General features: G+C 43.9%; 1 protein-coding gene across 1 annotated transcript; it reads left to right on the forward strand.

Moving 5' to 3' along the window:
- Positions 1-101: 101 nt before the first annotated feature.
- rhoca (ras homolog family member Ca) lies at positions 102-16,237 on the forward strand. Its single transcript, XM_053445984.1, has 5 exons — positions 102-260; positions 8,723-8,880; positions 10,925-11,045; positions 11,648-11,778; positions 13,675-16,237. Exons 2-5 carry the CDS (start codon positions 8,725-8,727, stop codon positions 13,846-13,848), a joined length of 582 nt encoding a protein of 193 aa, XP_053301959.1. The 5' UTR covers positions 102-260; positions 8,723-8,724; the 3' UTR covers positions 13,849-16,237.
- Positions 16,238-16,240: the final 3 nt, after the last annotated feature.

The raw sequence follows: 16,240 nt of genomic DNA on the forward strand, positions 1-16,240 counted from the left end.
TGACAAATCAACACGCGTTTTATTCTGAAGGTGTCGAGCAGAAGCAGCAGCGTGTGAGTGAGCTCTTGATCCTCTCCGGTGTCAGTGGGAGGATCCTGCTGCTCTGCCCCGGTTTCCAGCCTCTGGGAAATTAGCGAATACTGCAGCAAGAAGTGAGTGAGTGAGTGTGTGCACTGTGAGTGTGTGTGTGGCCCAACCGAGAAGAAGGAGCGAGCTGGGACTAATATTCATATAAAAACACCTCATCCGGCTGCTGACAGGTAAATGTCACACACACACAGACACACACACACACACTGCTGCAGTTGGACTCTGATCTGAGACTAATTGCAGATCACTTACTTGGCTCTCAGAGAAACAAGGTGGTGGCTTCTCCTCGTCTGTTTTCCTGCTCATCTTTGTAGTTTCCCCTCTGATGTGGGACGAGATGCAAACCAGTATGCTTTCCCAGTTGCCAGGGTGTGTTTGTGTTCAACAGTTGATTTCTTGCCGAGCAGCAGATCGGCTCCTGTCGCTGGGAACAGTCTGTGCAACTGCTGCGACCTCAATAAGCAACTCCTCATGGCAAAGCTCTTAATGAGCCACTTCTATTCCTGGGGACTCTTCATTTCCTCGCTATTAACACTCCCGTGTCTCTGGATTTAATGCAAACAGTCATTGACAAGCACAACACAAACATGTGGAGGAGGACATCTGAGTCACTGGAGGTTTTCAGCATGAAGTTGGTTGAAGAAATATGTGGATTGAAGTATTAATTCTGGGCTTTTGATGTGATTTAAACAGGAAGGGGTCATTCTTAACTTAAGATTCACCAAAAAAATGATAATATGTGGAAATATCAAAATACATTTGGCAACAATGTACAATGCAACAAACATTTGATACAGCAAAACCAGGAAGAAGTGTACACAATAAATATGAATTACTTTCTGACACTTTAAAGACTGAAATAATAATCCAAATGTACAAAACCGATGTTATTTTTGTTACTTAAAATATGTTTAAATACATTTTATCAGGATGTAATGAACAGTGAGTCTTTTTTTTTTTTATTAAAAGCCCAAAACATGAGTGAAACGCTCATCACAGTTTCCAGAGGTGAAATTTCTGTCTTGGTCATAATGATGTGGTTTTTAAAGTGTTTAGAAATTCAAGTCAATGATAGAAAACAGAGAAAATCTGTTATTTAATCAACTGGACCCACTTAATATTTGGAATTCTTCTAAATGATAAAAAAAACTAAAAGAAAATCAGTATTGATTGGTTGCAATATTGATAACTAATTCATTGATTGTTGGAGATATCAATGCCCAAAAACTTTAATGCTCTATTTTCAAAATGCTCTTCGAGTCTGCGATGGCCGTAAACTGAATATCTTTCATTTTTGTTCTGCTGCTGCTGACACAAATTTCATCAACTGACATTTGGTTTAGTTTAGCAGAAAGTAAGCAGGAAGCTTGGTTACATCCAGAGGACAAGTTGTGGTTTCTTGTGAAGTTGCGTGTCATACCATTCCTGGGAGCAGTGACTACCTGTCATGATCGTGAGGTCATCTGAAAGTGAGCGGAGGCTTCTTAATGCATCTTAATCCATAGAAGAAGAAATGAGACCAATCTTCTCTCCTAACTGAATCCAGGAAGCAAGCAAAATGTTGAACTATTCCTTATAACAGCAAAATACCATTTTATATACAAATCTCTAACGTTATTTTCATATTCTGTTTAAAATCTGATCTACTTTCCCTCTCGAGGCTTTACTACACACATCCCCCCTGCTTTCATTGCATGGGCTGATTCACTGTTGGGACATTGGATCTGTTTTGTTTTGGGTGTACCAGTGAAGCCATGACTCAGTGAGTCTGAGGAGCTGCTGTGTTTGTAACAAACCGCCCAAAGAATGTGAGGAGCTGACCTGATCTGCTTTGTTTATTTCTCTGCTGTTGTGTAAGAGAGTTCAGAGCTAACGTTTCAATTCAATGCTCCGGAGCCCAGAGCGTCTCACTGGGACCCAGGAGCCGCTACATGCCACTCATTAATGCTGGACGGGCCCCAAGCTTTCTTATGAGATTCGTTTTTTTTTTAAGCGGTGACCAACTGAGGGAAGTCGCACCTTGCTCCTGTCACATTTAGTCTGATAAGATGTTTTTACATTGGGATTAAGGAGGTGGAGGAGCCAGTGTCGCAGGCTGTCTGCTCTGTCTCTCACACACACACATACACACGCACACGCACACGCACACACACAGCCTCTGCCAGTTTATGAACCTTGGCCCATTTCTCAGACACACACACACTGTCGGTTCCCAGGGCTGAGCGTTGATGTCTTCAGATAACTTGGTTAGTCTGACTCTAAAATGCATAGATAATGATAATAACAATAACAACTTAATTTCTATAGCACAATTCAAGACAGCCGTAACAAAGTGCTTCCCACAGACGATACCCAAATGAATACAATGTCACTTTAAACCAAAGACAGTAAATTATATTCTACTAAATCAAAATCTGAAAAATGATAAAAGAAACATGATAGTGAAAACCAATCAAGTAGAATCCATTTTAACACATTATGGACAACTATTATATCAGTCAATATCATAAGTATTAGGATTTAACATAGTTAAAAGTACTATCAAATCAAATGTATTATTATCATCATGATTATTAAATGTCATTTTTTCTTTGATTTGTTGCTTCTGAGTGAAGTTTGTACTTTGAAACTCTTTGTGCAGAGAACAACAAACTTGAAAAACTGCTAAACATTTAATAAATCTGATGTAGATGAACTATGTGTTATTCCTCTTCAGTGCTTACACAATGCATCAGCAACATATTGGGCAAAAGTCATAAATATCTTCTGGTTCCAGCTTCACTCTCATGGACATTGGCGGTTTGTTTACCCTGCTGTGACTGTGAAGTGAAAATCTGTTTTCTCCCTCTTGTGTTTTTTACACTTGGGTTCAGGTGATTTTTGGCAGCATGAACTTTGGCTCATTTCTCAGACAAAAAACAACAACAGACCTGTTACCTTGTGTTTATCCTGAGAAAGGATTTGGTAGGGGGGGGCGGAACACCAGCCTTATTAGAAATGACTTGTGGTTATGGTGCCAACGTTGCCAGAGGGCAATTTGCAGCCAGTAAATAAAACACGTCTCTGCAGAATATGAAAGTAATTTTGATTCTCTTGTTAAACTAACTGTCGTTCCGTGGAGGTTCAGGCCAGACTTGTGATTCCTCTGCAAATGTTTCTCTGCACAAGTCTTGTTTTTATTGCTCTGGAAGACTGATCTGCAGCCAGAGTTGAACTGAACCGGTCCTTTTAAAGCTCCTGTGTATATAGAGTTATAGTGTCGTGCAGTGTGTGTTTACATCAGTGGAAAGAGGTGCGGCCCAGTGAAGCCTGTTGGACGAGCAAAACAATCCAACTTGTGCTGGTTTCCCGTCACGTTCCTGCTTATTATCAAAAAAGGAATTCATCATCATTATCATGTCAGACGCAGCACGCCTCCTGTCGGCCGGACGCTTGATGCTGATCCAGAGATGTTGTCGATATTAAACCCGTGCGAGGATTGAAAGGCAGCGCCACCTCACTGGTCGGGGGGGTCACGCTCCGCTCGCCGCTTACTCCACCCAGCTCGTTGTGTAACTCCCGTTGGCCCCTAAGCCTCAGGAAACCTCCTCAGAGAGAGAAAGAGAGGTGGCGTGTTCCTTAACCCCGGGCATTGCTCAAATAGTTGTAGGAAGTAATGGTGCTTTGCTTTACTGTGTAGTTTAATGGCCCCTTGTGTTGTGTTTGGATCCGGTTTTATTGTGCGTTTTCCAGTGTCAGAGTGAGTTCACGTTACACACTCGCATTTCCTGCAGAGGCTTCCTCAGGTTCTCCATCTGCGTTTGATAGTGAGCAGCGTTACACAAAAATCTACTGGATGGAATACCACGTGAACTTGTTGGAAGGATGCGGTATGAGTCAGGGAAGAACTCGGTATTAACCCTGAATCTGGTGAATTGAAATGTGGTTTCATAAGTGGACTGTCGGGCCTTGTCGGAGGTCTGTTCTCTCCGAGGGCCGTTCTAGTTCAGTCATGAAAACCTCCCAGAATGGTTAAAAGCAGCAAAAAGCAGCTGCATGTTGCAGTTTCTCTGATCACAGCTTTGATGTCTTGAAATTACCTGTTGAGTCGAGCAACAGCTGAAAATACCAAAGTTTTAAATTGAGATGAAATAGATAAAATAATGATTACTAGAGCGACTGGAGATGTTCTGATACCATTTTTCTCCTCCTCACTCAAAGAGCCCGTTCGTTGAACATGCAACTGCCGAACCTGAAGGTTGTTCACTCTCACAGGACTGGACGAGTTAATATCTCCTGTGAAATCATGCAGATGTCTCCATTTATCAATCCATGGCAGAAATGAACATTATCTGAAAAAAATCTGAGATGTTTTACTTGGGAGCACTGGTAATCCAAGAGAAGCATAAGACCACAAAACAGCGGGTGGCGGTTTTATCTGGAGGAAACTTACTTTAAAGATGTCTTGTGTTATAAGATCGTTACTCTTCAAGGCCTGACCTGGAAGCATGAGCAGTGTTGGAGGCATTTTTTTGTTTTTTTGCTGCTGTAGTTGACTAACCCTGAGCCGCAAAGGTTGAAACCACAACTAGAAGAAATAGATCACCATCAAAAACCGGCTTCATATTGGTTCTTTGCCTTCTGTTGGAGCTTAGCACCATAAATAAAGATAAAACGTGGACTTTTATCTGGAGAACCTCGATTGAAAGAGCAGTTTAGTCATATTCATATTCCTCAGTGGTAACTTGTTTGTTTTCCTTCCAGTATTTCTCTCTCTTTCCGATGTGTTCCCCAGCCTCACAGTTATCGTTGGTCTTCCCTCAGCCTCTGCGCGTTGTGAAGGCTTCATGAATATGTTGGAACAGATCTCTCTGCACCAGCGGCTCAGTCTCAGCGGTGGTGTCTGGAGGCAGAGCGGCGGGTGAATGGATAAAGCCTCCGCCCTGAAGTCAGGGATGTTTGTTCAGAGCCGACAGAACGGTGTTGGAATCCATCGGTTTCCACGAATTCACTTCATCTCCCAGTGACACCTCGATGCTTTCACTCAATAGCATGCAGGTCAAAGGTCGACCAGCTGATACTGGCTGGCTGCAGACGAGTGGTTCCCATTCGAGCGTTTGGATTGACACAGAGTGTGGTCAGGCTTTGATGTGAATGTGCAGCTGGAATCAGGACGAACAGGTTTGAACAGGATGGCGACAGCAGTGAAAATCATTAGATGCTGGCAGCTGCTGGAACTTCCTGCTCCTCAGCTGGTGGATGGGGCATCAGTCGTGGGGGGAGCCGGAGCGTTCGGCTTCGCAGCTTGTTTTGTGACGCACAATTTCCTTTTTGTCAAGATGTTTTGTCCCCGCCACCGAGGACACACTATGACAGTGTCGTGCAGAGACGGGGACTGTGTGCGTGTGCCTGTTAGCATGTGTTGCGTTGCCTCTGGCAGTCCTCTTCCCTGCGTCCCGGCTCTGCTGAGGCCTGTCCAAACAGAGCTGCAGCCAAAAAGGCTCCTCCCAAGCTTCTCAGAACAGGAAGTGGATTGTTTTGTTTCACAGGGTGAGCCTCTGAGGCCGCGGCGCTGCTGTCTCCCACTTGATTGGCGTTGAGCCCATCGTCTCGTTCGGGCCAATATCTGGTCCTTTCCCCCCGAGGCACAAGATGAAGACAGTCACTAACAAACCCATTTAATTCAGCGGCCCTGCAGTAAACTGTTTTAGAGTTATATGGAGAGGCGTTCCTCATTTTTTGTTAACCTTAAAAACATTAAAATCCTCGATGAGCTAGTCAGTCCTCTTCGTCTATTAAGGGAAAGGAAATTGACGACCCGCCTCCATCTGGTCCTGGGTCACTCGTGGGCCTCTCCCTGTGTCGGACCCATCTTTGAGTCTGGGCTTGTTGGGGGGACCTTGTTTATGGTGTTGTCCATCTTAGGGTGGACTTGGGGATGCGGTTCTGATCCACTCTGAGGATGTGACCAAGCCATTTGCCAGCATCTGATCGTTGGCACCACAAATCGTTTAAATTCCCATGAAGGGAAGATTTATACATTGATTAAAAAGTTTGTGCAAGTGTCAGATATTTTTGTTCTGATCAAAGGATTTATCATCATTATTGATATCTACATACTGCGCAGTGGTATGAAAATGTGACGTTGAATAAAATACGGAAGTATCAGTGAGATGAGCACATTTTGAATGGAGGCAGCTCTCCTCCAGTGATTTGCTGCAGTGTCCTACATTCAGTCTCAGGTCTTTGGCACCACTCGCCTCCTCCTCTGCAGCTGGAACACACAACATGGCACCAGGAGGAGTGGGCCTTTGGGTAAAAGGCAGGAAATGTAATTATAAACCATGATCACATGTCAATAAAACTGTCAAACACACCAACACACCCAAAGTTTCCAGTATGGCTACTGGTTATGCCAAGACGCGATACACATGGAAACACAGCCGGGTAATAATTTCCTCTCATGGCTTCTTTAGCTTTCGACTCTCATGGCTCTTTCCCGGCGTCCTCTGCTGCCTTTGCGACTAAACCCATTTACTATTGTTATCTTTATATTATACGTTTCACTTTGAATGGATACTTTTAACTTTAAAATGTTAAATGGAGCTGCAACAATTCATTTAACTTTCTATTTATTAATTGATGGATTGGAAATGGGAGTATTTGATTGAAGAAATATGAGCACAGATCTCTGGTATTTGCTGGTTTCCTGTTTAACGCTGAATATTTTTGAGCTTTGGACCGAACAAGATGCTTGAGGACAAACTTCAAGCTCCTGGAAACTGGAACGGACATTTTCCCTTCCCTTTAGCAAGACGTGGCCACTTTCCAGTCTTTATAGTGAGCTGATTGGAAAGCTTCATGTCAACCACACGGAAATCAGACAAGGAATCAATCGTCTCATCCAACTATTGAAAAGAAAGGGAAGAAGTTCATTTCCCAAAACTATTATTTAATTGTCAAATGGCAAGTATTCATCTGCCCTGAATAGATACAAATATTTTTAGAATTCATCTAGAGATATCTACTCATCTGTTCTGGCACCAAGTCATTTATAGTTTTACCAGTAACTCAAGACCTTTTTCATGATGAATTCTGTGTTTGGATGCTTCTCACTGAAAAGACAGGTTTATCCTGTCAGAGGTTAAATTGGTTAGAGGGTCGGACTCGGCTCTGTGTTTCGCCAACAGCTCTAAAACAGGATTTCCCTCTGAGAGGTGTGTTCCCTCGTGAAGAGGATTGTTGTCAGGACTGTCTGTTAGAAAGTGGATGAGGAGAGGAGCCAAATGACTGAAGGCACAGCTGCTCCCAGCCAGCAGGGCTCCAGCTTCATCCATCAGCAGCTCCGCTATCTCATCCCCACCCAGCCTGCTCCAGCTGAGGCACTCCTCCTCCACTCTGGAGACGTTTTCAGACGGGAAGGTCAGAAAATGTCTGGAAAATAGGATCTGGACATTTACTGGAGTTTGCCTTTCACATATGAAGAAAGCAGCAGGAGATTGTGTGTGTTCACAACAACAACTGGAATATTTGTCATATCTCCAAAAGCTCTCAGATCTTGTTTCCATTCCAGGTTGATGTCTTTGTTGCTCGCCGGGAATCTTCTAGATATTTTCCTACTTTATTCTCACACTGGCTCATTTGGACATTTTCTAGATATCTTACTGGAGGGGGGTGGGGGGGCTTGCAGGAAAAGTTCTGGAAAGTGTCTGGAGCAACTCACTCAGACATTTGTGCTCTCACGTACAGGCCCTTCTGAAAATATCTGGACCTCAGTGCATGTGTGGGAGACGCTTGGGGTTGCTGCAGACACATTTCTCGTTTTGTCATATTTTTGCAGAGGAATCAAAGTGCAGATTTGAAATTTAAACCTTGTCGACAGATGCGTCTAAACCTAGTCTGACTTGATGTTATATTATGTTGGGAAATGCTTCTTCTCGGGAACAACATATGGGCCGGCAGGTTGAGCTCTTGTTCCTTTAAGTGCAAACGTAATTTCGAGATAATTACAGTATTAAGCTGCTGCCGAAGTTTTCCTGAAGAGAACAGAATGCAGAGCAGAGAAGTAGAGTATCGTTCTGTCTGCCTCGGGACACCAGCAGCTCCTCCACCATCTGCTCTGACAGGGCGGAGAAGGAGCCTGATAGGAGCGCATTCCTTTGTGTCCCAGCTTGTCTCAACACCCCTCCCCTCTTCCTCCTCTTCCTCACTCCCCTATCTTCCTCCTCCTCCTCTCGCCCGGCCTGCAGAGCTTGTAGTCTCCGGGTCTGTGAAGATGAGCAGATCCTCTCCCACAGGTGCAGCGTGATGCAGGCCTGTCAGACAGAGATGTCAGAGCCTTCTGCTTCGGGGCCCACGCAGCACGAGCACAGAAACGTTTGTGTGCGATGGCGTCTTCTTGATTTGTCTCGTGTTCCTGCAAAGTCTACAAATAATTTAAATATCTTGTAGAGGGGAAACACACACCGGTGCCAAAGTGTGACTGTGTTGTCTGGCCCACATTTGTCTCGCAGCATGACAGATAAAATCTCCCTTGACGGCAAAAAAGAAGAAGTTTCTTTTCCCTCTGTGTCTCTCGTCTGATCATGTTGACACTCAGCAGTCTTCCTTTGGTTTGAATGTGTGATAACCGCTCTTCTGGTTTCCCCGACAGAGATGGCAGCCATTCGGAAGAAGCTGGTGATCGTCGGGGACGGAGCTTGTGGAAAGACATGTCTCCTGATTGTTTTCAGCAAGGACCAGTTTCCTGAAGTCTACGTCCCCACAGTGTTCGAGAACTACATCGCTGATATCGAGGTCGATGGAAAGCAGGTTTGTAAATCTGACTCTGAAGAAAGATTAGAAGTCAGTTCAGAAAGTCTCCTTGTTTGATGACAATCTGTTAAATTGATAATGATTCCTGAGAAGTTATCAAACATTTAGGACTGCGAAGTTTAACTGAAGCTTGATATTTAACAATTTAACGATTTAACTTTAATATAAATATTACAACTATATAGAACTTGAATTAAGAAAATTAACAATTAATTATTTGTTTTATATAAAATGCAAATGTAAATACACATATTTCATTATTAATACTTTATTATTATTAACTAGTCGTGAAATACCTTTTCATAGCGGAAACAATAAACAATTGCACAATAACAACTATCAAGTCTTTCACATTTGAACTGTATGTGATTGTGTGTCCATTGTGCACAATGTTTATGTTTGAGGTAGATCAAGTTTGTTGTATAATAAATGGGGACTGATTTCAGACCCACTCCTCAGAGTGTGTGGCGTCTTGAACTTGAGTCACGGGGATTTTCCAGCGAGGGTCGAGTCCCAGTCGCAGTGGGTCTGTTATGTCGGGGGGGTTTTGTTCTCCTGAGCCGACCCCCGCTGCAGGATCACCACTTGGCCAAAAACAGGAAATGACTTGACTTCCCAGCTTCCTGTTCAGACAGAGAACAGGGATGTCTCCTGGCAATCGCCCTCCCTCCCTCACATCCCCCTCCTCCCCCTCCTCCTCCTCCTCCTCCCCCTGTCAGATAAATGTTTCTCATTTCCTGTCCTGGTCACACTTGGACAGGGGGCGGCAGGGAGGGGTTAACTGGGATGTTCTGGACAGGAAATATAAACTTAGAGTTTCAAGATGGACATCGGTCTAGGAGGGGATCAATTTGGGTAAGATATGACCGTAGGCTTCTTTAGCCCCCCCCCCCCCCTCCATGTCTCTAGAGGACCTCTGTCATAGGAAACAGGCCCTTATACAACCGCTGGATTAGTTTTGTGATCCCAGCCCCTAAATTTAAGTTTTTACCCCCATGAGGATATAAACGTTCTCTCACCCTCAGTGGATTGGGCATGTTCTAAAAATAGCTTGTCCCCCCCCATCCTCTCTTTCTGTTCTTCCCCACAATTTATGCGGCGTTACCCCGAGTCCAGCAGGAACCCAACTGCTCCGGTTCCTCATCTCGTCTCACCAGCGCGCCGCCGCCACCTCCCACCCTACTGCCTCTGCAAACGTCTATTTTTGGGCCCCGCTGACGGATGCCTCTGCTCTCTGTGGGCAGAGCAGAATCTATTGTCATGCAGTCGCTCCGGCGCCTTCGAAACTCTGCGAAAAGTTTTCTCCCCCTGAAAACAGTGAGTCAGCTCCGGAGCAGCGGAGTGGAGAGAAGACTGGCAGCTAATGTCTGCACAGGGACAGAAGGTTCCCGGTTTGATGCTCGCTAATCTCCCACTTTCCCTAATTGAATTAATCAGCAGTGTAATGGGATGAGGCCCGTTCCCCGAGTTCATTTCCACGGCGCTGACAACACAACAGATGTGTGGAGCTCTGATAAGGTCGGAGCCGCTGCGGTGACGAGAAGTGAATATCTGTACGCTGACGTTCACGTGCACGGCCACAGCGGCTTCAGTGTAATGCACGAATCACCAGCTATGATCAAAATCCCTGGTATGCATGTGTGGCTGGAGCAGACAAATGTCCCATGGTTAGGTATTCCAAATATTTCCTCACTTTGGCCTTTTGGGAAATGCGCTGCTCTGAGGCTCGTACGTCTTGTTCCAAATCGTTCCGGATGTTGTTGGAGAAGAAAGAAAGAAAGAACTGGATCACTAATGATGTTTTGACTGGTTAAATGTTTGTGCATGGATCCGGAACGGTGAGCAACATTTTGGCATCAAGTCTGGTTTGACAACTACAAGGCTGTCAAGAAAATGACACAGATGAATGAATCATGGAGATAATAAGCAGTAGAAGGAAAGATCCCCAAACACAAGATTTGTGCGTACATGTGTACATGTTACACAGATGTAAGTTTTTGCTGCATTTCACTTTTGGTTTCTCCATTTTGTTGGGTCGCAGGTGGAGCTGGCGTTGTGGGACACTGCCGGCCAGGAGGACTACGACAGGTTGAGGCCTCTCTCGTACCCCGACACAGACGTGATCCTCATGTGCTTCTCCATCGACAGCCCTGACAGCTTAGGTAATCACCTGCTTACCTGCAGAACCCTCATTTTGAAATGTTTTAATCTGTATAACCTTTCCTTAAACCAGGGAATTCATCCCTAAAAACAACCAGAGCCAGAGAAATGCAAGTGTGGTTATGCAGAACGATATTTATTTGAACTTTTCCTGTTGTGATGAGCACTTACACGGTTTTATTTAAAATGTTACTTTTGATCTTTTATGGCTAAAGTACAATACTAGGAATTGTTTTTCAAATTGGATTTGATTTCTGGAAACCCCATCGAGGCTCACGACATTTCATTTAAACAACTAAATGAAAATAAACCTAAGATGTGATCGGCAGTATGAGAAACTTATTGTAAGATTCATATATCCTGGCTGTCGTGTTCTTCACAGCAACAAGGCCACTCGTCTCAGCTCAGCAAGCTGTTTGTTAAAAGCCTTAATGGCCTTGATGGGAGCTGGGATTAGTGCAGCTAGAACATCTTTGCCTGGAGCCGTCTGCAGAGCAATCCATCACGAGAAGTGTTCTGCTCGGTGACTCTGCCCTTTTTATAGTTTCTCTCCCGAGCATCTGGGCTCACTTCTCTCCCTCCCTCCCTCTCTCTCCGGGGACAGAAAACATCCCGGAGAAGTGGACGCCTGAGGTGAAGCACTTCTGTCCCAACGTGCCCATCATCCTGGTGGGGAACAAGAAGGACCTGAGGAACGACGAGCACACGCGGAGAGAGCTGGCCAAGATGAAGCAGGTACAGGCCGTCTCCCCCTGAAGGTCAATGAGCTGTAGATGGAGGTAGACGGGGACATGTGGGCACCTGTTGAAAACGTGCTGCGTAGAAACGTGTCACGGTGGTTCAGCTTGTGAGTCTGAATTATTAATGCTCATATTCACGACCTTTGAATATGAGTCTGCGGGTGTTCAGCTGAGGTGAAGGTCTCTTTGTTAAAGCAGCGGGGCAGACCTTCATGGTTAAATCGTTTCAACTGTGTTTTTGTCAAATTTAAAGGGATAGTTCACCCATTAATGTCATTTACAAAACAGCCTCCATGGAGACTGTGAGTAATGTCACGTTTCACAAATTCCTGAACTGCAGATAAAATCTAAAAAGTGAGACATGTCTGGCTTTTTGTGATTCCTGAATTTGTTTTGATTGTTAAAATATTGGTCCGAATATATAGAAAGGGAAAATAATATTCTGTTATAGCGTTATGTTTTGCAAAGACCGTGGAAATAATAGATCCGTAATTTTGGAAGGTTTATTAACACGGCACAATGTTTCATCCTGCAATAAGTCTACTGAAACAGTAGAGTTGTTCCATTAATATTACAGCGTAATCTACCCAGAATGTGAGGATGTAATTAGAAAGCTGCCTTATGATTGAAATAATTGTATTCCCTCATGAATCTCGGTACCTCATAAAGATGAAGCTAAAAGTGAAATATTTGAAACTTGAAGCTGAATCAATTGTCTTTTATTTATTTAGTACAAAATTATCAATCTAGAGGGATTTTCAGCATGTTTACACTTTTAAGGTGGAAAGAAAAAAAACATGAAAATCTGTTAATGTGAAAACTTGAGGAAACTGGAGGAGGGATCTCTGTTCCAGAACAATGCAAAAATGTACGCAAATTAGTTTTAAATTCAAATCGAAAGAAGAAGTGAAATGAGATTTCAGTTTTTATAAAAGAGATGTTTTTGTGTCTGTGTAAGAATCTGTTTGTGGTGTGTTAGTCACACCACGATGACGACAACATGTGTGTTCAGTGTGTCACAGAACGACTCATCGTGCCACTGAGGCCTTTTCTCTGTCTGTCTCCGGCTCTTTCAGACGCCGCTGTCAGCTTTTTTCTTTCTGTAGAAATCAGGAGACAAAGAGCAGCGTGAAGTCATCAGTTCAAGTGTTTCAGATTTACATGCACACACACACACACACACACACACACCCCCCCCCCCCCCCCCGTTGGCTCCGCATGTCTAAAGCCGCGATGTTGCTGGTCGGGTTCAAGTTTCATCTGTTTGACGAGGTTTTCATTTCGGTTTGAATCGCCCTGAAACACACATTGAACATGTTAATTTATGAGTTTCCAATGAACACTTTATCTTAATTATTATTTTCTCTATAATTATATAGAATGTATATATTCTATATAATTATATTTGTAAAATGTTGGGAGGGGGGTCAAACAAAGAAATATCAGCTGACATAAAAATCTACAGAATATTTAATGTTTATATGCTTGAAAAAAATAACATATTTAATGAATCATCAAAATAGTTAATGATAAAAAAATTGTTTTATCAATTAATGATTCAATGCATCGTGCAATGTTTCCTTTTGATATCCAGTAGCTAATGAGAGAATCAGTTCATAAAACAGAGGGGAATAGAACGAAGTTACACAAAAACATGTCCTAAGAAGAGATTTACTTAATAAGTATAAAACAGTGTAAAATGAGAATACCCAAGTTAAATGCAAGAATGTCAATAATGCGCTTATGAACTTAACTTAAACTACAAATCTAAAACTATCCTTTTACCAAATTGAGACCAAATCTTCTTTCAGGCTAAAAAACAAACCCACAATCCTCTCACTTTTTTGAATACCCCCCAGTCCCTAACAGTGTGTGTGGTCTCACCCTGCAGGAGCCGGTGAAGTCGGATGAAGGCAGAGACATGGCCGGCAGGATCAGTGCCTTCGGTTACCTGGAGTGCTCCGCCAAGACCAAGGACGGCGTGCGGGAGGTGTTCGAGATGGCCACCAGGGCGGCGCTGCAGGTCCGCAAGCGCAAGAAGAGAGGCGGCTGCTCCCTGCTGTGAGCAGTTCACAGAAACAACCGACCAAGAGGAAAAGAGCAACAAAAAAAAAACACACGAAAAAGAACTGACCTTTTACCAAATGGCATCTTTGTACTGTATTTCGCTTTTCACGATATGACGCAGGCAGATGAATCCTATGAAAACGCCCCTTATACAGGAAACAGACGTTTGTCTATATTACAACCATCGTTAGAAATTGATGTTTAAAGTTCCTATCTGTCTATACACATAGAAGGTTTCCTACTTGTTTCTTTCCTTTGCATTTGTAATGTAACGCGGCCGTGATAGATGCACATAATTGTCTGCAGCATTGTTCTTCACAAACTTTTTATTCAGCTTGTAAACAAACCTCTTCATGAATAACGTCTTGTCCTGTTAGTACCAGCTCAGTTTGTCATGGCAGCAGCCGGGGTAGAGAATGAACGTTGATTTCTTTTGACCACAAGAGCTAGTGCCTTTTCTTTCTTTCTTTTTTTCAAAGTTCGTACACCACCATCGATTTCTCGTGTTTGTAAACCAGCTAACCTTTCAGCTGAGGGGCCCCTTCACGCACACTCGCCCATTTTCAAAGCCGTAACTAAGTTTCAGCTTCGTCTACGAATCGTCAAGCACAGTAAAATGGCTGCTTGACTCAATTTGTTTTGTCTCAAGCATTCCCCTCAACATGTTCCCAGTCCGCTCACTCCGAAGATAAGACGGCAGCTGTCTAAATAACGTGATAAATGGTTAACCAAAGTCGTGAGCTCCCCGCTTCCCCCTGATTGTTCCCGTGCGTTCTGTCTAGTGGTCCTAGATGGAGGGATGACAACCGGCCAATCGAGACGCGAGCCAACATGACTCAACTATGCACAATGGCTGCTTCGGAGCGACAGGGGAGATGACACGGCTGAAACAGGAATCGCACGAAGGCCACGCTCTAATGAAACCTCCCTTGTTTGTTCATTGAGAGTGACGGCACTACAATGCACACGAGCCTGTCACACCCGCTCTGTGTGTGTGTTTGTGTGTGTGTGTGTGTGTGTGTGTCGAATGGGTTTGCCAAGTCATGGAAGTGTCTCGTTGTGCGTGTGGACGTTCCCCAGTCAGGCGACATTCTTCACATGTCTCGGAGGAGCTCGGTGGCGTTTTGAGGAGTTTCTGTTTCACCCCTCATGGTGCCTTCTCTGCTCTGGTGTGCCTTTCTGTCCAGCTGCACTGCTGGGTCGACCTCTGTGACCTGTTTCACAAAGCTCAGACCTTTGAACCACTCCGATAAGAGCAGAGGGTGTCGTCAGATTTTGCCGCAATCGAAGCTCTTACGGCACAAATATTCAGATTCTACCTATGAAAGCAGTCTCATGTGTGATCGGGACAGATTGGGACAATTTACATGTTTCACCGACATCCCCAGAAAACAATGTGTGAGCAGCCACTGTGGTTTCTGATGTTTCGGAGATGGTCACTGCTGTCAAGAAGTTTGTTGTTGTGTATTACTCGACTATTGTTCGATTGTGAAGGCCCATCGACTGCCCTCAGAAACAGACTCTTCACTCCGCCTCTGTTGCTCTTCCATGTTCTCTTCTTGTCCCTTGGTTGCATGTCGCTGTCGGTTAAGTGAGAAGGTGGAGAAGTGTGTGTGTGTCTGTGTGTGTGTGTGGCAAAAACTGTATCTTTGATGTAGCATGAAACGTCCTTATAAAGCCAGGATGGGCCCCAAACACACCAGCTGGCAATGTATGTGTTATGATGTAAAATACAGCTTCATACCCTCTACTGGCCACAAGCACATAAGCTTCAACTGATTGTTTTTTCATGGCTGAGCCGAGATGTAATGTGAGTACATGTTCTTTTTGATGAAGAAGAAGAGAGGGGGGCATTGGTTAAAATCGCACACAAGCACCATAATAATGTTGTTACCTCAGATCTTTAGAGGGTGGATGCTATATTTTAACTCATTGCATCATTGCGGTCAACAAATAGCACAAGAGTCAGAAGATTTTTATCGTCAGAAGAGGAGCAGAGGGTTGAACATGGTGTCGAGCATATCACAAGGCGGCATGTGCTATACTGCTGTGTGTATCTGTGCAGATGATGTTACGCCACTATATCAAAAGTTGTTCTAACAATGTTGTTGCATGCATGAGTAAAAAGATGGGTCTTTATAGTGGGCGCACACACACAGACACACACACACACACACACACTTGCTTAAGCAGCACCGGCTTTGGGAACAGCTTCTGCTCGGTGTCGTAACTTTTCTCTTTCTTTCTCTGGAGGTTTTTTGAAAACGATGAAAGGATCCAGACTTTTAGCTCATTGTCATAATGCTTTGCAAACAGAAAAGTGTTGTCGTGGATGTTTGAGCTGAAGTGAACATGAACATTGTTAATAAACTATTTTTGAGACAAGAGCG

Source organism: Pleuronectes platessa, chromosome 2, assembly GCF_947347685.1.
Source record: "Pleuronectes platessa chromosome 2, fPlePla1.1, whole genome shotgun sequence".
NCBI lineage: Eukaryota > Metazoa > Chordata > Actinopteri > Pleuronectiformes > Pleuronectidae > Pleuronectes > Pleuronectes platessa.

What these genes read in the sequence shown, in the direction of transcription:
- rhoca (XM_053445984.1), top strand. Translation starts at nt 8,725, where the DNA reads ATGGCAGCCATTCGGAAGAAGCTGGTGATCGTCGGGGACGGAGCTTGT. An exon ending in TCGAGGTCGATGGAAAGCAG is followed by an intron (nt 8,881 to 10,924) that starts GTTTGTAAATCT and finishes GTTGGGTCGCAG; the next exon opens with GTGGAGCTGGCGTTGTGGGA. An exon ending in AGCTGGCCAAGATGAAGCAG is followed by an intron (nt 11,779 to 13,674) that starts GTACAGGCCGTC and finishes CTCACCCTGCAG; the next exon opens with GAGCCGGTGAAGTCGGATGA.